This window comes from Denticeps clupeoides, chromosome 3 (assembly GCF_900700375.1).
Source record: "Denticeps clupeoides chromosome 3, fDenClu1.1, whole genome shotgun sequence".
NCBI lineage: Eukaryota > Metazoa > Chordata > Actinopteri > Clupeiformes > Denticipitidae > Denticeps > Denticeps clupeoides.
Genome location: NC_041709.1, coordinates 6,255,678 through 6,282,020, shown reverse-complemented (window position 1 = coordinate 6,282,020; position 26,343 = coordinate 6,255,678). Strand labels below are relative to the sequence as shown.

Below are 26,343 nucleotides of genomic sequence, written 5' to 3'. Positions count from 1 at the left end.
AGATGGTGATATAAAAGATTACTGCTTGTGTGCTGATGGATGCAGGGATTGGAGCTGCATTGTCCAAAGGAAGCCTGCCACGGGAAACCAGAAACCAGAGTCTCAAACTGTGGTTGAGAGCCAGTGTCTGGGCTGGATCTAAAACTAGAGAGAAAACCCTAGGAATATCTGGTAGAAAATGACCAAATGACCATGAGTTGTTTTTGCAAAAATTAATGTATACAAATTCTGTAGCATTTGGTTGTGCCGTGTATTGACTTCATAACTGCACTAATTTTGCAATATTGTAGATGGCCTAAATTTGCATAATCAGAATCGAAAATTGCATTTATTGGAGAAGCATGGGAGCAAACACATAAAAGGAGTTTGATTCCCGTTGACGGTGGGTTGCAAGCAAAAGATAATATATAGATAGTATAAACATCAATTTAGTCTAATATCTTACATACAGAAAACACAAAGTGCCAGATGCTTAGATCTTAGTTACCTGATGAATCAATTAAATGGATTATTCCATTGATGGCACCTACATGGATTGGCATATACTATGCACCAAGTCAGTTTTGATGACCTTGATGTATAAACGTGTGATGCATGGCATGATACAAATATACAATCCAATAAGAAGCTTGCTTACTGCTCAGTCCACACGAACCCTTAACCTCCTTGGTCTTGGATCAGGCGCATGTCCTCTCTGCTTGGAGCCTTTAGAATAGCACAGATGTCTGGCCAACAAACCAGCCACTGAGTCCAGAATTACACACCACTGAGGCAAACATGAGCAAAGCCGCTACTAATGATGCCCACAAGGAGTCAATCAGTCACTGTCCTTTATTTCGGAACAGTGGCAGCCTTTGCCTCTCTGGCTACTGTAGCATCTAAGCCACAATGAGTTCTGATCCGGATTTATGGGAGCCTGGTGGACCCAGGGGGCTACATACAGATGCTAAGCACTCGGGTCAGGGCCCCCTTAATTGCTTCATTTTGAGGTGTCCCTGTAGCAAACCACAATTATTACACAATATTTAATACTTTTATCATTTTATCCAGGTTAAGTAATTAAAAAGACACGAGTTAATAATACACTCAAGACAGAGATGATTTCATTGGAGTTTTATTTATTGCAATAAAGATGTACAAAGTGTTGGTAACCTTGATGTTAAAATGTTAGAAAAAAAGCATATCTGTGACAGCTAACAGTACAGCATATAAAATTAAAGTCTTTCCTCCTTTGACAGAATCTATCCACTCATGTGTTAAAACAGGGGAAAAATAAAAAAACAGAAGTTAATCAAAGGGTATATAAAAAGACAGAAATTTACAGGTAAGAAAGAAAAAAATGGAATAATACAAATGAAAACACCATGAAGGGGTGGGGAAAAAAATTATTATGCCTGTAATTTGAATAAAATAACAATAATAATTATAATTGGAAAAACCTAAACTAAAATAAATATCATACTTCATAGTATTTAAATGAACCATTTCCACTGCCCTGATTTACTCTTGTTAGACTATGGAAGTTATATACAGGATGGTTAATAATTACAGTGTGAACATGGTGGAGGATGATGAGGTTGTTCATTGCTTGAATGTTGTTTGTTCATTCATTGTCATGGGTCACACAAACCATGGGGGGGGTGTCAAAGGGCAGGGAACGTTGCTTTGGCTAAAATGGGGCTATGGGAAGGGAGCGGGCAGAAATAAAATAGCTGGAAATGGTACGAGCACAAAGACGTCCAGTGTGTTTTGTCTGCTGGGGCTCTCCTCCCCGGACACACTCCTTGGTTAAATGTATGTACACAAATCACTGGAGAACACACACTTAGAAAAAACACACGGTATTTGGTTGAGACATCCACGGCAAGTATATGTTGACATCGTAAATGAAAAGTCAAAACTGACAGCTTCAGACAAGCGCTGATTAATTCTCTTGCATCGGCGCTCGGGTGCTACATGACCGCACAGTTCATCAGAAACATGTAAGACTGTACCATCAGAAAACAATTTATAATAATAATAAAAAAAGCTTAATACATGAGCACATACTTCAAAGTACTCCTTTATTTAAAACACAATATAGATTGACTATAAGTAGGTCTAAATAAGTGATTTTAAAAAAAGGAAAGAAAAAAAAAAAAGAAGAAAAAAAAGTACATTTTATTATTTAATTTGTGAATTGTTTCATTGTGGAATGTAGTTTTGTGGGTTCATTTAAAAAAAAAAAAAAAAAAAAAAAAGGGGGGGGGGGGGGGGGGGGGTAAATTAGAATGTTGTACTGCACTGAAAAATGAACAAAAACCTCAATCCAGTGAGTACTTGTGTGTAAAGATGTGCTTTTTGTTTGTGGTATTTACATTCAGGAGACTGACCTCATCATCCACTATCATGGACATTCTGTACCAGGAGTCAGGAACTGCATACCTGCTGAAGGTACAGTGTTTTTATGCTCCTCTGACTGGCATTGGACAATCACATGGTGGCCTTGAGTTCTACTGAAGGCAGACAGACATTCCTCTCATGCCGTCCTCACCCCAGGCAGACACGATGCTCTGATGACTCGAATAGGCCGGCTAATGCGTACAATTTGAAACACGCAATCTCCACGGCTGTAAAGATGCAGAACTGGGAAACTGTCATCTGAATCCAGTCCCCATCGGACAGTGAAAGGGCGGGTCTGGCAGTATAGGACAATCTGTGTTGAGAACTTTCCATACAAAGTGTGAGAGCTCATGCCGGGGGGGACGGACAGAAATGAGTGAGAAATTGAGTGAGTAAAACCGTACGTCTGCATAGAGGTATGAATCCATCGGACCTAGAGGCAGCATCTGCAACATTCAGATGGCTCTCCAGCCTCAAAACTACTGCAAACTTGACAAATCGCAGCCTCAGTGAAACCCGAGGCCAGAGTGAAGGAGCTATGAACATGACTGACCTGACCCTGCAGCCACAGGCCTACAGGTTTATGGCCGAGGCAGCACAAGTTAATGCAGGGTAAATGAGTATCACACACACTTCAAATTTACAGACAGACCATTTCATGGATTAAAGATTAGGAACGTCCGGACAAACCCTTGTATATATTTATATATATATAGAATTTACATACATTTTTGGAAAGAAACTGCTGTATGAAGACATTACATTCTCTATTTACATCAAATTCCACCAGCTTTGACTGCATCAGTCCAGGCATTTCATCAACCACCCAGCCAGTATGGCTTATATATTTATTGAATATATAGATATCTATCTAAAAGGGAACATTTCATTAAGGCAAAATCATGTACACCGCAAGGGCCAACCACCCTCCTTTCTTCTCGTCGTGTCAAATGATGGGGGACCGCAGGCAAAGAGTCGCCTTTTATTCAAAATTTTATTTTATTTTCCCGGTAGCGTTGACACTTGTACCTCCGAGCACATGAGTGTCAGTTCTTCAGCACGGAAAACCTTAAAATCCACTGCTGTCTGAACTGCAATCAAGCTCCACAGGATACAAAATATAAAAAGATCACAGAACAGAAGCCACTACCAGTACCGGAGGGGGCCGTACGTTCCATCTCTCCAATTACACCTTAGAAAAGGAAGACTGCATAACTGAAAATTAGAAAGAAAACTGAGAAGGGGGGCAAACCCACTAATGTGCTGAAGAGGAGCCACCAAACATTACTCCGCTTGTGGGAAAATCCTCAGTAAAACAAGGATGTAATTTGTATTTTTTAAAATATACAAAGCGGTTTTTATCTTAAAAAAAAAAAAGTTCTAGAATAGAATTCGATTGAACTGGAAGGCACATCCATAAGGCTATAAAATAAAAAAGTAATAATAATAATAATAATAATAATAATAGTGTTGCCAAAGTGTTCTGCATGGTTTCTCCCAAGAGGGAGAGGAAACAAGGGTGATTATTGCTGATTCTTGCAGCAAACTGATCACAAATTTAGACTGACAGCAACAAATACAACAATAATGATAAATCAGAATTCCGAACAGCTCTGCATACATCAGCGCCTGTCTTTCGGAGAAGAATGTGTAAAAGACCTTCTTCCCATCAACTCATCCAAATGGGGGTACAGAAAATGTACCCTATCCTCTTCAGCTTTGCATCCAAATGAAGCAGGGACCACCAGGCATGGAGTTGCCCCCACGGGTGCTCGCCCCCACCCATCCCAACATACCCTCCCCTGTGCAACGTGTGTACAGCCTCCTCAACAGCACTGCTACTTCACTAATCATCATCATTCTAAATACTCATCATCATCTTATGACCCACTGACTGCCCAGCTCTCATCTTGGGCTCGTGTGTGTTTGTGCAGCGGTGTGGTGAGGGTTCCTGGGGAAGGTGTATGTGTGTGTGTGTGTGTGTGTGTGTGTGTGTGTGTGTGTGTGTGCACATGTATTGTTGTTTGTGTGTCTGTGGAGGGGGGGTGGGGTGTGTGTGCGTGTGAGTTTTAAGAGTAGAAGGTCAGGACACTCTGATGGTTTCCGCGCACCAGCAGGATGGGTGGAAGGTCCCTGGACAGAGTTTCCAGCCAGGCCATGTACAGGGCACTGGACACGGCACCCTTCCTGGCCAGAGGCATGCTCCTGCAGAATGGACCAAGAGGACAGAGTCAAAGGTCACACACAAAACATACAAATGATGACAGTAGTCAGAAACTGACACTGTGCTGCAGAAAGAACCTTTATTTAGAGAAACAAATGAGAAATTTTGATCAAAGGACATTTTGCTGAACAACCTTTGTTCAAATAAGAATAACTCAAATGATCGTTGTTTGTCCAGTGTATTTGTTGAACTTCCTAATTAAATTTGTATTTTGCATTAAAATTAAGCATTATTAAAATATGAACATATGACTAAATAGAAGTTGGGCACAAAATGAAGACATTTTGCAAAGAACACTGAGATTTATGGGCTCTATGTGGGAACCAATGTCTTTGATCTTCGGTTTAAAGACTTTTTTTTCCCTCTTTCATCAGGACATGGTTTGTATAAATGCCACTCTGCTGCACAGCCAAATACAAACAGCCTTTGATTAAAAAGACTCAAAGCCACATCTCAATTTGGACATTATTTTATTCCAACTTTCAAACGCTTCCATTCAGGCACATGCAGAAGTGCCACTTGAACCTGGGAACGGTGTCTGTGTTTGTGTGTATGCGCCTTTTATTTTTTTTAATTAGACCTAATACAATGCAGGCATAATTAGTTCCAGGAAATACAGGGTGCTGCAGGACCCATGACCTCTCAGTGTGGCTCATTCAGGAGAGGGAGCTGGGGGGATGAATACAAAAAGGCATTGGAAGGAAAATGTTTTATTGAGGTCTTTTAAAAGGTGGCGGAGAAGCACTCAGACGTTTCATGACTGAGCCTCATGCTGATCTCAGCCACAGATACTGGATAGGAACACATAACCCCAATCAGCTACTCCCAGAGGCCAAGAAATTATACAAGAAATGCCAGTGAAGTACCCGTACAATATGTTTTATAGCTGATTTAGCCAGGGGACACTTCATTTAATAGAAGTTGCCATATTTTGGAGCTGAGGAATCATAGAACAGTGACCTTAATAGAAGCTTTGTATTTACTGCCATCTTTGTGATATTTGCCTTAATTAAGGGCCACAAATGTTTTGGTGGTTTTCTTTCTGTATCTCCATAAGGGCTAAACACCTTTTCGATGTTTGTTTTGCAAGCTAGGTCATGCTGGGAAATAGAAAAGACGTGTCAACTTCAGAGGAATAAATCGGTGGCCCCATGACGGGTTGTGTTTTTTGCCATCTCTGCGTGTGCGAAATCGCTGTCTCTGATTGGCTTATATTTACACATGTTACTTGACTTCCATCTCTGCCACTAACGATTATTTAATGATAGTCACCTAGTCACCAATTGTTTTTGCAATAAATCCACTAATCAGATCATGTGTACATCGGATGTAAAATGAACAGCTTATTGCACGATCAATATCTTACAGCTTGAAGTGTTTAAGGTGCAGTGCAGGCCAAAAGTTTGGACACACCTTCTCATTCAATGTGTTTTCTTTATTTTCATGACCATTTACATTGGTAGACTCTCACTGAAGGCATCAAAACTATGAATGAACACATGTGGAGTTATGTACTTAAAAGTGGAGACCTGGTCTCCACAGTCACCCTACCTGAATAAATCTCAAGTCGCTATTGCCCTAGTGTGGGTGCATGATTAATAGTAATTAATTGATGTTTCGCTTAAAATGAAGCCTGAGGATTAGGACTGAACAGAGTGCACACACATACTGCCTCACTATACTAGAGCTCTGCTTACTACAAGGTCTATTAATACACACATCAGGAAGTCCCATTCGCAAGCATTGAAAGGGATCATAATGTAATATTACAGATGGCAATGACAGTGACAGTGCCACATGCAGCACTCTGTACAAGCACATATGAAATGTACTCACATGACAATGAGGTTGGCTGTACTGGAGTGCTCCTTCAGCAGTTCATTCAGCCTGATCTGTCGATTGCTCTACAAAAAAAAAAAAAAAAAAAAAAAAAAAAAAAGGCACATGGGTCAGGCAGAGAAGAGTGTTGCATTACAGGATGATGTCACACACACAGCATACACATACACACCCATCCTGAGTACAAAGCAAGGGCAGTCTTGTCCACACAAAAAAAAAAAAAGTTCTCTGGCTAGAAAAATAATAGTGAATCACATCTGTGAAGTATTTGTGTAGTAAGATGCAAGGGACTAAGCGATCACATGCGTAAACTCACACACACACAGTCAGGAAAGTCAGGAATGCTGAGCTGTATAGTGGGGAAGAGCAGAAGAGACAGACCTTGGCCTTGTACAGCTCAATCTCGTTGTCTGTGATTCTCCAGGGCTCTTCGGCCTTCAGCTTCTCAGCAGCGTCCTGTTCCATATCATCCTCCTTTAACCTGTACGGCTCAATCAGCTGTGCAAAGGCGGCAAGACTGCGCGCGCGCACACACACACACACACACACAGACACAGACACTTAAATGCATGTCCAGCTCTTCCACTGGTCCATTTCATTCCAGAAACCACACAGCATTACATCATTAGCCAATAATTACGATCATAAAATACACACACGAGACAAAATAAACCTGACAACATGCGTGGTTTTACAGTAATCGTATAGAGCCACTTCCACATTAAAGCCCATTAGTGCTGTCGTTATCACCGTCTTCAGACAATCATTAATATTTGGGAAATGATGTGGCTTTTCCAGGCTGAGATGCTGATGTCCCCAGCAGGCGATTGCAGGCAGAGAAAAGCTTTCATTGGGCCAACCGTGTTTTCCTCACATCTCACCTCTCTGACTTGGGCTTGATGTTGATATCCCCCAGGACTGTGATATCGGAGAAGTCTATCCTGAATTTGCTGAGCAGCGCCGCCATCCTGAAAGAGGAAATGAAAAGGCTCTGTCTCAGTCTCTTTCTTGTTTTAAAAGGCAACCACAAGCCTGCAGTGATGACAAACAAATCCATTCGGAGAGCATCTAAATGGCAGCTTCAAAGTAGCGGCTGGAGAGAGGCGAGCTGGGAACACAGGTGGACCCAGGGGGATCTGAAGGGGATTTGGATAAAAATAGAAGAGCTCAGGTGTAAGGTGTCTGTTTTGCTTCTAGCCCCATAAAAGCCCCAGAACCCTCACAAATCCTGATGTTTAATTCATTTGCCCAACATTGTTGTAATACTGTTAAATTCACTTAATCAGAACTGGGGCAGTGGTGGCCAAGCGGGACAGGAAGTGAACCCGTAATCTGAAGGTTTGAATCCAGAGCTGCCAAGGTGCCACTGAGCAAAGCACTGTCCCCACACTCTGCTCCCTGGGCACCTGTCATGGCTAAAGAGGATGCATTTTGTTGTCTGCACATTGGGCACGAATGGTGGGAAGTGTGGCTCCGCCCTCCAATAGCGCTGTACCACTGCATTACAGAAATGTGAGTGAACGGGAAGTGATTGTCATTGTGAAACACTGCAGCACAGCACATGGTGACACAATGAAATGAGTCCTCGGCTTTTAACCCTTGCCCGGGCGCCCGGGGAGCAGTGTGTGGGGATGGTGATTTGACAATTACACTAACAAGCTCTAAATAAACAATACAAAATATGATTATGATGAACGTCCTGCATTGTGTGTCTGTGTTCCAGTTGCAATAAACATATTCATCTAAATTACAGCACTTCATGTAGCAGTGTATGGGGTGGCAACTGAAATCTTGTAGAAGCCCATGCATTGACTAGGGTGTCATGTCATGGTTACTTCTTGGAAATCAGTGGGGAAAGCACTTTATCTTTCTTCTCCAAAGACCTTCAAACACAAACACAAACGGATTTCATTTCCATGGAAACAGCAGCTAATTGATCCTAACACTGCAGAATCCACATTAAAGTAGCTGGAGAGATCAGCTGCTGGAGCTGCAAGGAGCTCGCAGCTCCCCCTCAACAGGAAGGTGATTTTTTTTTTTCCCTCCTATGGCAGGGTGGGCTGCCAGAGCAGGAGGCTAAATTTAGCTAACAAAAGGGAGCAGGCAGGCAGCTGCAAAGGACAATGTGAAACATTTGTGTTGGACAATAACCGGCATGTGGTGCAGCTTCAGCGGCGAGCAGATTGGGGAGACGGATAAAGAGTTTACGTAAAAGATGTGTCGTTTTAACGCAGAGCGCCGGGGTTAATCCCACAGTGGAGTCCAGAGCCTTAACGCAACATGGGCCATAGTCCTGGTCAAAATGCTGATAGTGGTCAGTATAAATTAAAAGGTGAACTGAGAGGTACAGGGTAGGGATGGGGGGTTGTGCAGGAAGTTAGGAGGGGAAATGTGTGAAAAAGGAAGTAGTCACTAGGCAGTATAAGGCACAAACACACTTCCCATAAAACTGAAGTAGGTACAGTATTAAATGGAGGAAATGGTACTGCATGTACACTTATAAAAAAAAAAACAAAAAAAAACACAAGATCTCCTGGTTGCCATGCCAACACATGATTTAAATGGAACTACAGACTGGATGGAGGCACCAAGGTCTTGAAGGGTTCTCCTGCTCGCCGTTTGCCCAGAGCGGAGGGTGAAAACTCACGCTCTGCGGTCGTGGTCGATACGGTTGATTTTGCCTCCGATGAAGACGCGGATCTTACAGTCCTTCCACTTCTTCTTGTTTGCAATCAGGTAGGGAATGAGCAGAGTCAGACCTGCAGGGAGAGGAGAAAAGCTTCAGGCCCGCAGTGCTGTTGAAATTTACACTGGAGGAGAACAACCTATTAGCGCGGGAATAAATATTTTTGTTGCGTTGCTTCCTCGGAGGGAGGAAGTGTCGATGAAGTATGGAGTGGTGGAAATCGGCGGACTGACAATAAAAAGGAGAGAAAGAGAGAGGAAGTGTCAGTGAGTAAAGTTTGAGGGTGAGTGAGTCGACTGTGTGAGTGCAGGTCTCAGAAAGCAAGTGAGAGTGTGTGTGCGTGTGAATGGACACCTCACCTCCATCATCAAACAGCCACCACACATCCACTGTTCCTTTTCCCTGCTTCTTCTGGAACTGCTGACTGGCATCCAGCAGCTTCTGATCTGCCATGTTCAGCGGTGTGGTCGGGCTCTTTTTATCTATACATCACACACACACACACACACACACACACACACACACACACACACACACACACACACACACACACACAGTCTTTGAGCCTCAGCAACTGACAAGGGTGAAGTGCAACTGTATATACACACTGTTCATGTCACCATCTTATTATACTCATACTAAAAATCACTTTTCTGATGTACACACCCCGATATATAATTTGTGAGTTTTTATGGTACATTAACAAGCACAGACACTCAAAACCAGAAGGTTCCTGAAGACGTTAGGAGGGGAAATGTGTGACACTGCAGAAAGGAAAAAGGAAGTGGTCACTAGGCAGTATAAGGCGACACACAAACAGAGACAGGCTCTACAGGCTGCTGTAAGCTGAGGGTACTGGCAGAAATCTTGCAGAAGAGCTGAAAAGACGTTAATCCAGGCAAGCAGGTAGCAAAGGCTGAAAGCGAGAGATCAAACAGGGCTGTGAGGAGGGGAAAAAAAAAAGAGAGAGAGAGAGAGAGAGACTGAGTGTCAACTGCCTGCCTTTTTTCAACAGAGGCTGCATGGGGGCCTTGCCGTCATCGTAGTCATCTGGATAGGGGAAAAAAACAGAAGGGTTAATGTTCTCTGCTGTAGTGATGGAAAACACATGCGTCTGCAGTGAGGTACAATGAAAGGTCTGTTCTGGAAGTGTGTAACCTTAGGAATGGCGCAAACGAAATTGAAACGGCTCCCAACTGCAGAAAACACAGGCAGGGAAGGGCGCATCGTCCCTCTCGGGGGACACTGTGCTATCTGCAGTGAGCAGAGAGTTCAGCCTCCGTCAGGGAGCGACATTTAAGAAAAACACCAATGGTGCTTTGAAGATATGGAGGTTCACGAAATGAGACTTTAAAAAGTACTTTCATAACATTTACATCATTTACATTTACAGCATTTATCAGACGCCCTTATCCAGAGCGACTTACAATCAGTATTTACAGGGACAGTCCCCCTGGAGCACCTTAGGGTTAAGTGTCTTGCTCAGGGACACAATGGTAGTAAGCGGGACTTGAACCTGGGTCTCCTGGTTCATAGGCGAGTACCCTGGTTCATAGGCGAATGTGTTACCCACTAGGCTACTACCAGCCCCATATACCAGCCTCATAAAGGATGTCAATGGGGCAAAAAGCCTAGTAGTGCCTGCACTCACTTCTACAGGGACATCAGAGGAGCAAGGCACATGTGGAAAGAGTGAAAAAAAATCTTCCCACACATTTGGAAGAAGAAAAAAAAAAAGTTAGTGCTGGTTTCTTCTAAGAGGATTAGCCCGATGACACTGATCTTCAAACTCTGTTTCTCTTGTTTGCCAAAAAAAATGCCTCTGGTTTTGCAATGAAATGAAATGAATAAGGGATGCAAGATGCAAATCATTCTGTGCTGAAAAAAATGTTAACTCCTAAAGAAGGTCCTCTAACGCAGACGTCCACGTCCTCCATGAGAAAGTGCCACTTGCCTGACCTGCAAGGTTAACGGGAGCATCGGAGAAACTCCCCTCCGCCGCTCGGCCAGATGTTGTACAGTGTGGGAACTCGGGCCCTGTTTACGCCAATTCTAATGTACTCTAATCAGGGAGTCTAGGCTACAGCGACGCACACTTACAAACACACGTACGCGGTCAGGCCCAGAACTGTTCATCCCATTAACATTTGTGACGCAGTGTCGACATGCTAATGTCATTTCCTGTCAGAAGAAACCTAATGGCCAAATAATTTAAATAATTATTCAGTGTGAGTGTCAATGCTGGTGATAAATTATCCCGATATAATGCGAACGCTGAGACTGGTTCTAAGAGTAGCCTGTTTTATAATATAATAACATTAATTTGAAAGAAAAAAAAAAAAAAAGTCAAAAACAGTCAGAATCTCTATGAGGCTTTATGCTACAGACAGACAACCACAAACAAGCGCTGGTGGGAAATTATTTCCTCCTCTCCCAGCCACAGCTTGTGTAGAACATTCGCTCTTTACTGCCCGCATTTTAAACTGATATTCCATACGTATTTTGCATAATTGTGAGTATATATACAGGATTATTGCCCTCCCGAGATTTCACTTCGGTGGCATCTCTGCACTGCAATGAACAATATTGTTCCAATTACACGCGACATGGCAACTCTGCTCACACTAAAACACCAGACCCCAATATCCGCATGACATTTACTATCATGCTGTGTATTATATGAATGATATTTATAACCTGTTGCTACGTTTTGATACGTAGCAACAGGTAATAATATAAAATGCACTGTACTGGACCACCAGTCATTGGGAACACAGGTCAGTTTGCAGAGTGTATGCTTAATATGCCCAACACCAGTCACAGCCAGCAAGTTCCTGTCTGAACTAGCTCAGGAACTGGCTGCGTCTGCAGAAAATGAAAGGGGCTTTATTGGATCTGCCTTCAGTCACTTTTCACCCATCATCTTTTTCCCCTTCGGCTTGTGGAGTTCAGCAGTTTGGGCTGCACTGTGGCACTAGATTTAGGTGAACAGCTTCAAACCTTTCTGCACTGCTGGACTGTTCTGCACGCTGGTGGCTTTGGAAGAAGGTTTTGACGAGTCGCCGTCTGAGTCTTTGTTCACATCGATGAAAACCACCACGTCTTTCATAGCAGATGTATCATCTGATACAAAAAAGAAGGAAAATCTATTTTAAATGTGAGAATCATTGTATTATATCATAATAACAGCCAGAAAAAAGACCCCAGAGAGGAAATGCTAAACATGATAAAAAACAAAAAGGCTTTGGACCAGTTTAGACCATTTGGACAGATTTCACCGGGCTGGTTTGAGGGGACAGAAGGAGCTACTGCGTGCCTTGGCTGCAGCTTACAGGATGAGTCCAAGGAGGAACTCAACTGTTAAATGCTAATAGGTCCCCATTAACAACAACAAATCTCCAGGCACTGCACTTCTTATGGAGGGCAGGGTGTGCCATTATTGTTGCCTGTGTTAAAATGCAGACAAATTATGGCACACATCCATACATACTCTAAATATTCTTTGCAAAACTATGTGGCTCAGACAGGAAGCAAAACTATAACTTTAAATATAAAAAAAATGTAGCCTAGTCAAATAAAACGTGGAAAACAAAGACCAGTGGTGACAGGAAGCACTTACCTTGTCCTTGAATGTGGGACACATCAAGCCCCTCACTCAGCCTCAAGATGACCATTCCATACTGGAAGTCAAAGGCATCGCTGCAAAGCACAAATAAACTACCGTTAGTGCGGCCAGCACATGGACTTGCGTACGCCACGCCGCATTAAACCCAGAAGCTTTCATCCAGGGCCTGGTGCTTACAGACACTCGGGTAAATACTCAGCCGTGCGCAAGCAAACAAACAAGCGCGCACACAGACCACCTCGGTGCGCACATGTGGCCTGCAAACAAAGGATGTCCAATCTGTTGAAGTTCAATGTTGTCACAGGGTCACCAGTTTTGGCAGCATGACACCTAAACTTCAACATTTCACAAAACCCCTGGACGAATTTACTCATTGCAATTAACATACTTCACAGTTTGACCTTCTGAGACAGGTGAAGTAAAACTGAGTAGGTAGAAGTACACTGCCTATTTACTACAATGTCTGGCCACACTGTGTGTAGGAAGTGTGTTAATGTCACTTCTCACCCAGCAGATTAACTTGAATCATGTTTTATAAAGCACAATGAAAATATCCCTTATCACAGTTACTAGACTAACTTTGGCAACCCCTGTTTTTATGTATTATGTACATTTGTGATTTTAGGTAGGAATGAAAATGATTAAAATACAAGCTGTTATTAAAGTATAATTTACATTCTGTAATTATTATGTTGCCCTGATGAAAACGGCTCCTTATTCTGATTCATTTTTGGTAGACATATGTTCCCACTCATATATTATGATGTCGCTCTCCCACGTGCATCTTCATTATATTGAGAAGTGCATTTTTGCCAGGAACAGTTCTGCCCCAAATCCATGACTCATAATCTCACTTGACAAATCTTATGACTCCGATGGGAGGATTTCGGGCCAAATCAGAGTGACTGGCATGTCTTGTGTTACGCCTTTCTTTTAATCACACAGGACCAAGGAATCACTGTGAGAGCATCTCTATGAGCTTTCACTCAGACCACATAACCATCAGGCTAATGTTGCTAAAAGGATCCGGGAGGTGACCGAGCTGATTAGGGGCCAGAAGTTGAGGGGCTGGAGAGTGTTTGACTGTAGGATTGTTAATTGCAGGATTTTCTTTTTCTTACTGAATCAGGTTGATGTAGGTCTCCACTTCCTTCAGGTCACATTCCCTCCAGTTGTTCTTGAAGCCGAGCACCAGGGTGTTGGGCTTCAGCCTGCCCAGGCCAGCAGCCTTTAAATATGTACACACACACACACACACACACACATACACAAAGTGATAAATTTGGTTTATATATAAATGGAATCCATGGTTCAAATAGAGGACTAAGGGGAGCACAACACACCTGGAGCAGGAACTGTGAGCCCTGCCTCAGGTCCTCGGCCATTACGGGTGTATAGAACGCCTTGGAGTTGTTATTTAGGAGCCAGCGCTGGTAGCGCAGCATGTCGTTGTTCAGCTCTTTGATGTTCGGCTTGCGATTGCTCTGCAGGACGATAAAGAACACTAAAATCAGACAAAAACAGACTTTCCACAAAGTACTGGAACAATATAACTCAGCAGGCTCACAGCTCATATGGACCAATCTGGTCTTGCCATGGAATCATTCCAGGGTTTGGCAGGTAATGTCCCAGAATGACACAGAAGCCAATACATCACCCTGGTCTCAACTGTCCCATAATGGGAGAGAAGTTTTACAGCTCCGGGTTAGATTGTTTTGTCAATGTTCCTTCAAACAAAGGTTCAGTGTTGTGCAAGAAAGTTCCACAAGCAAATGTACTAAACAGTTCAGTCTCAGGTGACCGCTAATCGGCCCACGGTGCAACACAACCGCTAATGGCTTTTTACTTTTAGGGGAGGAGAGAACAGACCCCAGCACACATCTTCACAGCTAACATCACATTTTGATGTCCTGCTGTCCTACGGATTAGAGTAGTGCTCAAACTGGAAAATAGAGTTTACTTTTACAGTTAAGGCATTTAGCAGATGTAATCAGTAGTTACAGGGACAGTCTGCATGGACAAACTTAATAGTCTTGCTCAGGGGTACCATGGTGGTAAGTGGGGTTTGAACATGTGACTGTGGTCTTCTGGTTCATAGACGAGTGTAACCCACTAGGCTACAAGCACCCACGCTCCTTGATAGAAGAAAGTCTCCATGTCCGATGACCACATGTAAAGTGAAGTGATTGTCACAGCACACAGTGACACAACGAAATGTGTCCTCTGCTTTTAACCATCACCCTTAGTGAGCAGTTGGTAGCCATGACAGGCAACTGGGGAACCGTGTGTGGGGACGGTGCTTTGCTCAGTGGCACCTCAGTAGCAGCTTGGCAGATCGGGATTCGAACCGGCAACCTTCTGATTACGGGGCCACTTCCTTAACCGCTAGGCCACCACTGCCCCAGTGAAGGTTTCACCCCTAAACCTTGCACGTTGCAGGAAAGAGACAATGGTACTGCAATTATCTTCAAAGCACACCCCACACCTCACATGATGGCAGCAGAGACCATGTCAATAATGGTATAGAGGAAGCCAATTATGACTGACGTAGCTGTTCTGAGGTACTCACAATGCGGACGTGCCCACAGACCATGAGCCCCACATTCTTGGTGAAGGCATGAACCAGGTTCAGGAGCGCCGGCCGAGAGTTGGGTGCTCCGGTCATCACCAGGCATTGTGGTCTGAGAAGGAAAAGGGAAAAAAATAAAAATAATAATAATAATAAGTGTGATCTGTGAGGTCACATTTATGGTGTGGGCATGCCAGAGAAGGGAAAGCGGTGCACCGTGTGTTTTTAACAGTAACGAAGTGTTATGACCATGAAAGTATCTGAATATATATATATATATATATATATATATATATATATATATATATATATATATATATATATGTGTGTGTGTGTGTGTGTGTGTGTGTGTGTGTGTGTGTGTGTGTGTGTGTTATGACCAATAATTTCAAAGCATTCATGAAATGTATCTGAAATGCATCTGCATGTATCACAATATACAGCTTTTATTTGAATATAATTTCCCCTTCAACTTCAAACAATTATTATATTGTAATGTAATGTGCCTTGTTGAGTCCTCACACAGGCTACCAATTCATTTACCAATTTCAATGCTCAGATAACAACTCCTACTTGACAAGCAACTTTCCCCACGTTTGGAGGTCATTTTGCTCACTGCCAGAGTTTTATTTGGAAATAAATGAGCAGATCACCACCCAATCAACCCCACCCCCTCATCTGAGCCTCCTTCGCACACTATCTCCAACACAGCTTGTCGTCTGGGATCCAAACGAACTCGATCTGAAATTCTTCCTCTGATATAATCACTAGGCGTGAGTTGCATTTATTATTAAAACTACTATAAACCAGTCTGCAGTGCAATCAAAAGGCCATAGGCCATAGTTGCAGAGCGCTAGTTATGATGCACAGCGGGACTGACAAAACAAAGAAACTCTCATTCCTAAAAGTTACTCTTGTTAGTTGACACACTCAAAAAGAGACAAGAAGTGCCAGTTAAACCTGTAACTTCACCTTGTTTTCATGAGCTTGGTAAAGACTTTTCTTTTTATCTGGAAAGGCCAGAATGGCCAACATCAAAGCAAATATGTTAAGCAGAACAGGATTACAGGGCACAGGGCACAAGGTTGAATCTGAAGACACGGTCAGATGGTCCTTAATCCACACAGGTTTTATTACCATGGGAATGCTTTATGAGCCGCAATGTGCTCCCAATTTCTTCAATTTGACTGATGGCAACTATTGCATCCTTTTTGTAAAGATAAAACCACACGCCTTATAGCTGATTGAAAGTACACATTCGTTACAACGTACAACCCCACACCAACCATACATACAATCACACATTATATAACACCATTTTCCCACTCACACACACACTGGTGGCCTAGTGGGTAAGGAAGCAAATTCAAAACTACCAGGGTGCCACTGAAGTCCCCTTGAGCAAGGTGCCCTACACATTACATGGCTGCACACTGCTCACTAAGAGTGGTGGGTTAAATGAAGAGGTCACATTTCGCTGTTTCACTGTGTGCTTGTGTACATCCCAATGACAAAGCTTTCATATATGCATGGAGCTGCGTGATGTTCAATCCTGCTTTATACGCTCTACCATCATCCCGGTCCTCAAAAACCCACAGCACTGAATGTCTAAAGACCACACATCAGCGGTCATGAAATCTTTTTAACTGGTCTGGTTTTAGCCCTTGCGAAGGACACCAGCTGGACCCCCTGCAGTTTGCCTATTGGGCAAAAGGGTTGGTGGATTATGCAGTGACTATGGGGCAGCATTACATCCTGCAACACCTTGACCATCCTGCAACTTATGCCAGGTTCATGTTTGAGGACTTTAGTCCTGGGGTGGAGAACACTTCTGGAACACAGTTCCACAGTCCTGGTGTCCTCTCCCCACTGCTCTACACAAATGGCTGGACCTCTAGGAAGTCTACAGACGACTCCACAGTCATTGGACTAATTCAGGATGGTGACGAATATGCATACAGACAGGAAGTTGAGGGTCTGGTACTCTGATGCAGTCAGCACAACCTGGAGCTAAACATGCTGAAGATTGTAGATAGGACAGTGGACTTCCTCAACACTGCCCTTACCACATCAGACAGCCGAGTGTCTCCCAGTTCCTGGGAATCACCAGTTCCCAGGACCTGTAGCGGCAGACCAACATCTCCTCCATCCTCCAGCAGAGGATGTATAGTACAGGTCAAAAGTTGGACACACCTTCTCATTCAATGTGTTTTCTTTATTTTCATGACCATTTAAATTGGTAGATTCTCACTGAAGGCATCAAAACTATGAATGAACACATGTGGAGTTATGTACTTAACAAAAAACGTGAAATAACTGAAAACGTGTTTCATATTGTAGTTTCTGCTAAATATCCACCCTTTGCTCTGATTACTGCTTTGCACACTCTTGGCATTCTCTCGATGAGCTTCAAGAGGTCGTCACCTGAAATGCTTTTCCAACAGTCTTGAAGGAGTTCCCAGAGGTGTTTAGCACTTGTTGGCCTTCACACTGCAGTCCAGCTCACCCCAAACCATCTTGACTGGGTTCAGGTCCGGTGACTGTGGAGGCCAGGTCTCCACTTTTTGCTAAGTACAGAACTCCACACGTGTTCATTCATAGTTTTGATGCCTTCAGTGAGAATCTACCAACGTAAATGGACATGAAATTTAAGAAAACCCATTGAATGAGAAGGTGTGTCCATATGTTTGGCCTGTACACTCCATCCTGAAGCAACTGAAGTAGTCCAGTCCAGTCGTTTATATTGTTCATTACTGTTGGTTTTGAGAGACACCGGAGTTCGCTCACATACTTGGCCAATAAACGTGATTCTTGTTCTGATATGTGTGTGTGTGTGTGTGTGTGTGTGTGCGAAAACAGTGTTTTCAGAAGAAAGCCATGGGAAAAGTCTCAGCAGGAGAAAAAGGGGGCTGCAGTGCAGAGTTTTGTCCCAGGCGTTCTGTTATGCAATTCCCCCGGCGCTGCAGGCTGGAGACTCTCAGCAGTTCACCTCTCTTCTGACCCTACCTGTTCCCCCGCTGCTTCCTTCAATCAGGAGATGAGTCAGACGCTTCATCAAAAACAGCCAACAAAATCCCAGCAACAGTCACAGGGAGGAAAAAAATAATAATCTCACAACGCACACCATCCAAAAGGGTAATTGGCCCTTATTAGGAGTAAATTAACCGTGAACGGTTGATTTTGCTGAACATGCACCACTCTGTACTGTTCAAGTGGTGGAATAGGATTCTGCAGCAGGAGAAATTTTCATGATGGAAAAAAACAAAACAAAAAAAATGCATTAAAAAAAACAAAAACACCATTATTCTGCATTTTAAATGATTTATTTGGATTGCGAAGGGCACCGGATTGGCTGAGAACAAAAAAATGTGTGGAAAGGGGGTGGATTTGCCTGCAAGCTCACTTTACCTGTTTGTGCGGTTTTGCCCTGTGGAGGGCCTCGGAATCCTGTGTATGTTTGTCAGGATATGCCAGCAGTGAAAATCCTGACAGTGAGCGTATATTATTTAAATTGCATGGATGGTTTGGCTGATTCACTAGGGGCGATATTAACTTCTTACAAAACAGTTTCAGATTAACCGCCCTTGTTTGTTATGAGAGATCTGCATTACGTGACAGGAAAGATCTTTGCGCCAAGCTCATATTTAACAACCCTAAACTGAAGCAGGAAATGTATACGCGGACAAAATTTGAATATTTACAAGTGTCAGTTATGACCCCCAAAAAAAAAAAAAAAAAAAGGTTTACATTTACCATATGGACAATAAAGGGGAAAAAAAAAAAAAAAAGTAAAATGGCCTCATCCATTATTCAGTAGCCAGGTCTCAGCCAGCAGCCGGTTTACATTGTCACCAGTGGAAAGAGGTAATAAGGCGAGATAATATTATATTGTGTGACATCGGCACGCCTCTCATTGGAGCACAGCGAGGCACTAACTGTTGTGTAATGATGCCGAACCTGCTAATTATCCTAAACTGCGGTTTGGCAAGAACCTCGCCCTGGCGCCAGCTCCTGCCACAAACGGGAAGGCAAGGATCACAGGCGCATGTGATGTAACCAGAATCCCCCCCATCCTGCCCCATCACCACGGGCAGGTGTAAGCATTAGCAGCAGGTGTGGGTGTGAGCGTACCTGTAGGTCTTGATGTGATCGGCCACGCCGCAGAGCTGGAGGCTGTGGGTGAGGGCCTGGTGGTAGGTCAGGGCTTGTGTGGAGGAACCCCAGTTCACATCTGCAACAAAGACAGCGCAAGCACAGAACGCAAAATGTGAGGCATGGTGGGCGTGTTCCTGCGCATATGAGTGTGCGGTTCCCTGTAAGTGTGTGTGTGAGTGTGCTCCACCCGGCCATCTTTGTTGTTTGCCGATCCGGACTCTGAATATCGCTTGATTACACGCCGTTTTAATCGCTGCCGATTCATCTCTCCGAAGTAACATTACTCATCAGACTATATTAAGCATGGCAGCTACCATGGCGGAGACACACAATCACACACGTGTACACAAATCTGGGGGAACAAAAGCAGTGTGACGGTGGCACATTGGCTAGTTCAAGATTTGAACCTGCAACCTTTCCATACTTGCTACTGATCACCACTTTCACAAAATCACAATAAAAACGGCAGAAATGTTACTTTTAAACAGGAGACATGCACCTTCTGGGGTGTAAAGCTAGTAAATAGCACAATGGCTGAAAAAGTCAGGGTGGACAAAAACCCAGACATTTCTAATTCAAGGGCATACAACCTGCAAATGTAAAGAACTGTTGGATTTGATTTTAATTATGCTTTTGTTTACTTTGGGGAAAAGCAGCGGCAGAGTATTGAGTAATGCAGTGTGTGGTGAGAGCTGCCTTGTAATTCAAATCTCTCACACACGCAATACAAACAGCAGCAAAACAAGAACGAAATGTCAATATTAATACAGGAGTCTGTTTCAGAGTATTAGTGTATGGCGCTTTGAAGGCACAGGGGAGGTGGAAGCGAGGGAATCAGAGCAGACAGACTGGAGGTCATTTATGCAGCAGGACAGCTTCTAGTACGTGTGCGAATGTGTTTAGTATTTGCTGGAAATTTAAAGAGGCTAAATTTTAAATTCGATTGGGCAGTCTCTGACTAGACGCTTCAATTTTGCGTTTCAAGTTGTACTGCTGACCACAAATGTGAAATATGAATATAACATAAAAAAAGCTCTGTTTTATTTCCCCAGTCATCTAAAACACTTCCAAGGTGGTTTCTGTGATGAGAATATATATGTGTGTAATTGACAAATCAAACAGTGAAGTAACATTGAGGACATGAGTGTGGAGGATGTTACTTTCTGCGAAGCTTTCTTCTAAAATCTCATAAAGTCCATACAAAATGCTCAATATAAAATGGACTTGGTCCAGATGTTCTTGCAGAAAGTGAAATATGAGCGGTATAGGAAATACGATACTAGAAATAATACTCTCCATTTTAGTAACATTAATCTTTGTTCTTTTGACAACACTACACCTAGATGTGAGTAACAAAGCATTGAGTGGAGAAAGAAACATTGCATGGTTTTTCTACACAGTGCATTGTTTCTTCAATCCAATTCCAGTTTCAGCACACCAACAAGCATCAATGCTGCACTGGCCCCTCATGCACTCCCCTCATACGAAAAGAAAACCAGGAGACTACCGAAATCCTAAAAGGAAAAATAGTTCAAACCGAATAGAGTCTGTACACCCAAACTAGTAATTTCTGTGTGTCTTGAGTTCGAGTTCAGTAGAAAGGTTTTGTTATATAGTGTGTGTATGTGTGTGTTTGTGTGTTGAAGAGAGAAACATACCAGGTTTCTTGTAGCTGACATAAATGTACAATGACAGTACAATTACGTTGGTCAGCAAGGCGGCCCACCAGTTGATGATGAACATGACCACACAGCAAAGGATCGCCCCTGCCAGTGACACCCACTTGTTGAAGTACTTGAAGCTGGGACGCCACCCTGTCACAAACAGAGGAATCATGGGTTCGTGCCACCAGCACAATCATGACTGCAAATTTCTCAGCCTGACTTAGGTCATAAGGTCAACTTACTCCTATGTCCAGCATTAAATTTAATTATCGACCCAGTTTTCTCTAAGTAAGACAAAACTCTCATGTTTCCCCCAAAAGTTTGTTACAACAGCAGTGATGGAGGAGACACCAAGACTACCGTTCCCGCCCAGGCCAGGGCGGTTTGCCTTTTCGGACGCACCCACCCTAGGGGAGCAGATTGCTTTCAGAGACACCCAATCTTTCGTTATGTCTCACTCTCTCTCCCCAGAGGCCCAACACAAATATTGTGGTTACAGTATAATGGAGACTAGTGCAGCCATTACTGTAGAGTTTCAGCGACTCTGGGAGCATGGGCACACAGTTGGATTAAAATGAGTTAGCGGCAGTTAGACAACGACTACAGTGCAGGGACTGGTTATGGTCACTACTGGACCAGTAACGGTGTACTTGTGTGCGGCTGACGAGGCTGTGGGACTAAGACTAGGCTTTTTAGTGGAGTAAAGGCTGTACTGTTACATGATGACAGAGACCTGAAGGGTACGCTGCAGTAGCACAATGAGCCTTGGTCTGGATTTCTTAGTGCAGATTCTTGCCAGGGTTTTAACTTGGTACCCTTCAGGTCGGGGTGTTGCGTGTGTATGGACCGTGTGAAGTCAGTATATAAAAAAAGAAGAGCACATGTACCTTGAAGTCTTCTACAGCTTTGGTTTTTAAGGGAGAAACATAAACCTCTTTACACAACATGTCTACAGTAGAAAATTGTATATTCCAGGCATTCCCAGTGCTATTCCTGCTGCCTCCGTTGATTACTTAGGATCAGCTGAATGTTGTATTTGGTAGGTTGGAAATACAGAGGTAGGAATGAAAACAGGACTGGGAACCGCTGGTATGTGTAAAGTACAGAAATGAATAATTCACTGGACTATTAGTGCAACATAATAATTAAAGATAAACACATTTCCCCCTTTACTTCACAGTACATTATAATAAAGGTATGGGTCCCATATGACAAACCAAAGGAAATGAAGGGTATTTACTCTGACATTAAAACTGAAGACACCAGCACAATTAAACTTTACTGTAAAGGAATGGATTGGTCAGCTCAATAAGATGGATTCTGATGGAATAGCAGCATAGCCTTACCTGGAGAGTTAGCTAAGGAAGCGTGAAAAACTGAGAAATTGATCAGGGCATAGGACGCGAGGAAAAAGTTGGAAATGATCGGTGCAATGGTGTTCAGTTCAGCTAGGGAAAAAAAAATAGGTATTAAAAAAAACACAATATAGAAATATATGAGTGATTATTTCAAAGAGTACTTGTGATTTCCATCATTACCAATCAGAATGAAAGCCAGGGCAATGAGGAAAGTGAGGATGTAACCTCGTAGCGGCTCATTGTTCTTCCCGTATCCCTTTCCAAAGAAGGCTATCCCAGGATAGATGTTGTCTTTGCATAGAGCCTGTTGGTAAAATGAAACAAAGAGTCAGAAAACAAGAAATAAATTATGTACGAAAAAAGAAAGTGAGGTGTGAAAGTTCACCTGGAACACTTTGGGGGCGCTGACCAGTGAAGCCAGGGCAGATGAGAGCGTGGCAGAAAAGATTCCAGCACTAATGAGAGGTCCGAACCCAGACACGACGCTCATGACCTGCATTCAGCACAATATTCATATACACACACACACACACACACACACACACACACACACAGTAAAGTGTAGTATAGTGTATGCTGCTAAATGTTTAGGATGTACCTGGAAGTCATTGTGAAGGCCGTATTTGCATGAGGACTCATCCTGCCCGGGTTGGAGTTTGCACGAGGAGAAGTCGTATCCATATTTGCAGGCAGGACCTGTGCAGTTGTTGAAGCCTAGTGTGAAATTTGTGCCGATTTCGCCAGTGGCATCCCGGACTATGCAGGCTCCTTTTAAATGAACAAAGGCAAATGAAAAATTAAAGCGATTTTTCATTAGGCTGCACAATTAAAAAATTTAATTGCATGAAAAATTCACTATTTCAATCTGAACAGGGAACAAGTGATTCTCCAGCATGTGCTGTGACCTATGACCTTTTACATTGTACCCCAAAAGCCTGCGCATGTATAATGTGTGCTCACCTGTGGAGACAGCAACTCCAATGTAAACCAACGCAGTGATAAAAATGGCTAGTAGGGTGCCTCTTGGAATGGCCATTTGCGGATCCTGAAACCCCAGGTTGTGTCTCATTACTTGAATTTACAACAGACACATACAGATTTCTGACAGAGGTTTATGTTTAGAACAACTTATGGCCCCACCGCAAGATCTCCTGAGATATTGGCACCAGCAAGGATCCCTGTAGCTGCTGGGAAGAAGATTGCAAACACAGAGAAAAACGTCTCCTTTCGGAAGTCTGGACCCATGTTCTCCCACATGATGGAAGCTGAAAAAAGAAACACAGAAATGAGATGTTGATTAATAAGACGATTTTATTATAATAGCAGAACACCAATTACTAGTTTAGATTGTAAAAAAGAAAAAAAAGTCATAGTGTATCACTATGTATCAAGCTGCCATTTAAGTGGCTAGATTATTTTAGGTTAACAATATAAATCAATGAGTATATTTGTTGTATAGTGAATAATTTTATATTTAAAAGAAATCTACTAGTGTGTCTTCACAGTTCCTTTTTGTGACTGCAAAACAAGATTAATTTAGCTGGTTGTCACCAGGGTGTAGGCTATGAAGACATGCTCTATTAAAAACTTAAAACTGGCCAAGCTTCTCCCCTCCATATGCCAAGCTTACTCTCCTAATATGCTCTTACCGTCATAGCTAAAAAAGCCATATTTTTCTTTGGACTCCACAGGGATGAAGGACCCAATGAAGTAGTTGAAGATGGCAGTGAGCAAGATGAACAGCAGGATAAGCTGGGCCTGGAGACCGAAAAAATTTTTTTGTCGTATTTAGAATATTGTGGATATTATGGCATAAAAAAAATCTTTGTTTAAAATTTCCAAACATAGTTGAATAGCTGTGATTAAAAATAAATGTATTTTGTCATATAATCACAGTTCTTTAGAATGAACGGGTTTCAATTATTTAACAAAAAGGTTATATTAGCTGTTCTCCCATTTCCTTTTAACAGGATAAGAGTCAGAGCTGCTACTTTGCTTGGGATATAGATAAGATAAGGATATCTATAATCCTGGTAAATCATGACCAGCCATATTTGGTAAGCTCTGAACCTGTTGTGAATGTAAAGCTTAAGTTACCTTGGCTTCCCATTCCATGCCTGCTACTGAGATACCCAGTAGAATGACAACGGTGATGGTCCCAACAATCCGGACATCATTTACTGCATCCAGCATAGTCAAGTCTCCCATCTGTAGGGACAGAGGCCATCAGGAACTAGTGACACAGTGACATGCATGGTGAAAAAACAAAGCATGGCCACCACTTATTGTGTTGGTGAAATTATTATGGACCATATCACATATTGTGCAGCTGATGTATATAGCCCTCTTACCCTAAGCAGCTCCACAACAGTCTCAGCAAAGCCCACGACGTACATTGCCACTGCCACGGCATTAGCGAAGGCAAAAATAAGGCCAATGGAGCCACCAAACTCTGGGCCTAAACTTCTCGATATCAAATAATATGCCCCTCCTATAAAACAAAGGTTATAACAATTATTACATCAAACAGAATTGGTCAATTCAGAAGTCACAAGGTCAAATGTAAATGATATCTAAGGTCAATATGCAGTCAAAGTGCCTAATTAAAGTCAGCTTATGTGGTCCGCAACCTGACAAAGATCACTCCACACACTGTTGTCAATACGGACAATTTCTTAGGCTCTGGGTGGCCAGGTCTGCACTGGTGCTCCATCAGCAGGAGATGGAGCACCAGCTAATATCTGGGGTCGGGACATTTCTTGAATGCCTGGAAAGATTAGTCTCTAAGGGATTATGCTCTAGGCAGCACTACTGAAGTAATCCTCATAACATGGCATGTGACCTCAATCAAGTACAACTTCTATATGGGGGCAAAGTCACCAGCAATTGGGGAAAAGAGATTACCAGACCGGAAACACAAATAATAACACCACTGAGGTGTAACAATGGAACTTAAAAGCCTCTAATAGGATTCCTTTATGGGGCTCAGCAGGACTGTTTGGTCATCTACCAGGCCAGGAGTCCATAGAGGGAAACAAAAATTAATCTGGAACATATAAAGATTTTGTTGGCATAGGACTCTCCATAGGGCCACAGAGAGCAAACGCCTGATATTACAAATACTATTTTCCCATCCGTGTACGGTTTCACCGTAGACAGGAGCAGCTAAATTTCGCACACTGAGTGATATGCTTATTTTTCCTTCTGCCCCCTCCTCAGGACGGCAGGGAACATCCAGGATCCATTTCAGATCTCTGTGCCAGCGCTGAATCTCTCAGACACTCGAGGGAGAACCACTGGGTTTTAGAAACACACTATTGAATTTCCCCACATGCTGCAACAACTGAGAGCAACGTGCTGAGTATTGTCCCCGACTTTCAAATGGCTCCAGGTGAATCACTGGACATTCAGTGGGGCTCGGGCAGATAAAGGCCTCTTCATGTGGACTGAATGGGGGGGCCAAGGGTGGTCGCCATGAATTGTTCTTCTCACAATGATCCATGGAAACCCTCTAAAAAGCACTTGTCCTAAAAACTATAATCCCAATGCGAGTGCTGTGCCAGCAGAGCCGCCCCTGTGTGGAGCAGCAGATCACAGAAACGCAGGGTGGTATTATGGATGTTTTAATATACACACATACAGTATCTCACAAAAGGAGCGTCCATTTTTGTAAATATACTTGCCCCTGGGACATCAGTCATTTCTTCAAAGTAGCCAGTGTGCAGCTTGTATTACAGTGTAAATTTACTGTCCCCTCAAAGTCTAAACAGCTGGCAACAAAAGCAACTAAAATGTCCAAAGTGTCAATCTTTTGTGTGACTGCCACCATGCTTCACTGTAG

General features: G+C 43.0%; 1 protein-coding gene across 3 annotated transcripts in view; it reads right to left on the bottom strand.

Moving 5' to 3' along the window:
- Positions 1-2,248: 2,248 nt before the first annotated feature.
- slc12a2 (solute carrier family 12 member 2) overlaps positions 2,249-26,343 on the bottom strand; it is a 44,750-nt gene continuing 20,655 nt past the window's right edge. For 2 of the 3 annotated variants that reach the window (XM_028971185.1, XM_028971187.1), the window contains exons 5-27: positions 24,854-24,993; positions 24,600-24,710; positions 24,152-24,260; positions 23,643-23,767; positions 23,463-23,547; positions 23,101-23,270; positions 22,888-22,995; positions 22,683-22,806; positions 22,491-22,592; positions 21,139-21,294; positions 19,457-19,556; positions 15,326-15,437; positions 14,100-14,240; positions 13,878-13,984; positions 12,751-12,830; positions 12,132-12,254; positions 10,134-10,181; positions 9,491-9,613; positions 9,093-9,204; positions 7,327-7,413; positions 6,827-6,962; positions 6,443-6,510; positions 2,249-4,587 (exon numbers count right to left, since the gene is read on the bottom strand). In XM_028971185.1, coding sequence (XP_028827018.1) covers positions 4,452-4,587; positions 6,443-6,510; positions 6,827-6,962; positions 7,327-7,413; positions 9,093-9,204; positions 9,491-9,613; positions 10,134-10,181; positions 12,132-12,254; positions 12,751-12,830; positions 13,878-13,984; positions 14,100-14,240; positions 15,326-15,437; positions 19,457-19,556; positions 21,139-21,294; positions 22,491-22,592; positions 22,683-22,806; positions 22,888-22,995; positions 23,101-23,270; positions 23,463-23,547; positions 23,643-23,767; positions 24,152-24,260; positions 24,600-24,710; positions 24,854-24,993 — 2,603 coding nt within the window. In that variant the 3' untranslated portion in view covers positions 2,249-4,451. The remainder of the gene's footprint in view (positions 4,588-6,442; positions 6,511-6,826; positions 6,963-7,326; positions 7,414-9,092; positions 9,205-9,490; positions 9,614-10,133; positions 10,182-12,131; positions 12,255-12,750; positions 12,831-13,877; positions 13,985-14,099; positions 14,241-15,325; positions 15,438-19,456; positions 19,557-21,138; positions 21,295-22,490; positions 22,593-22,682; positions 22,807-22,887; positions 22,996-23,100; positions 23,271-23,462; positions 23,548-23,642; positions 23,768-24,151; positions 24,261-24,599; positions 24,711-24,853; positions 24,994-26,343) is intronic. The other variant, XM_028971186.1, reaches the window with a different exon arrangement.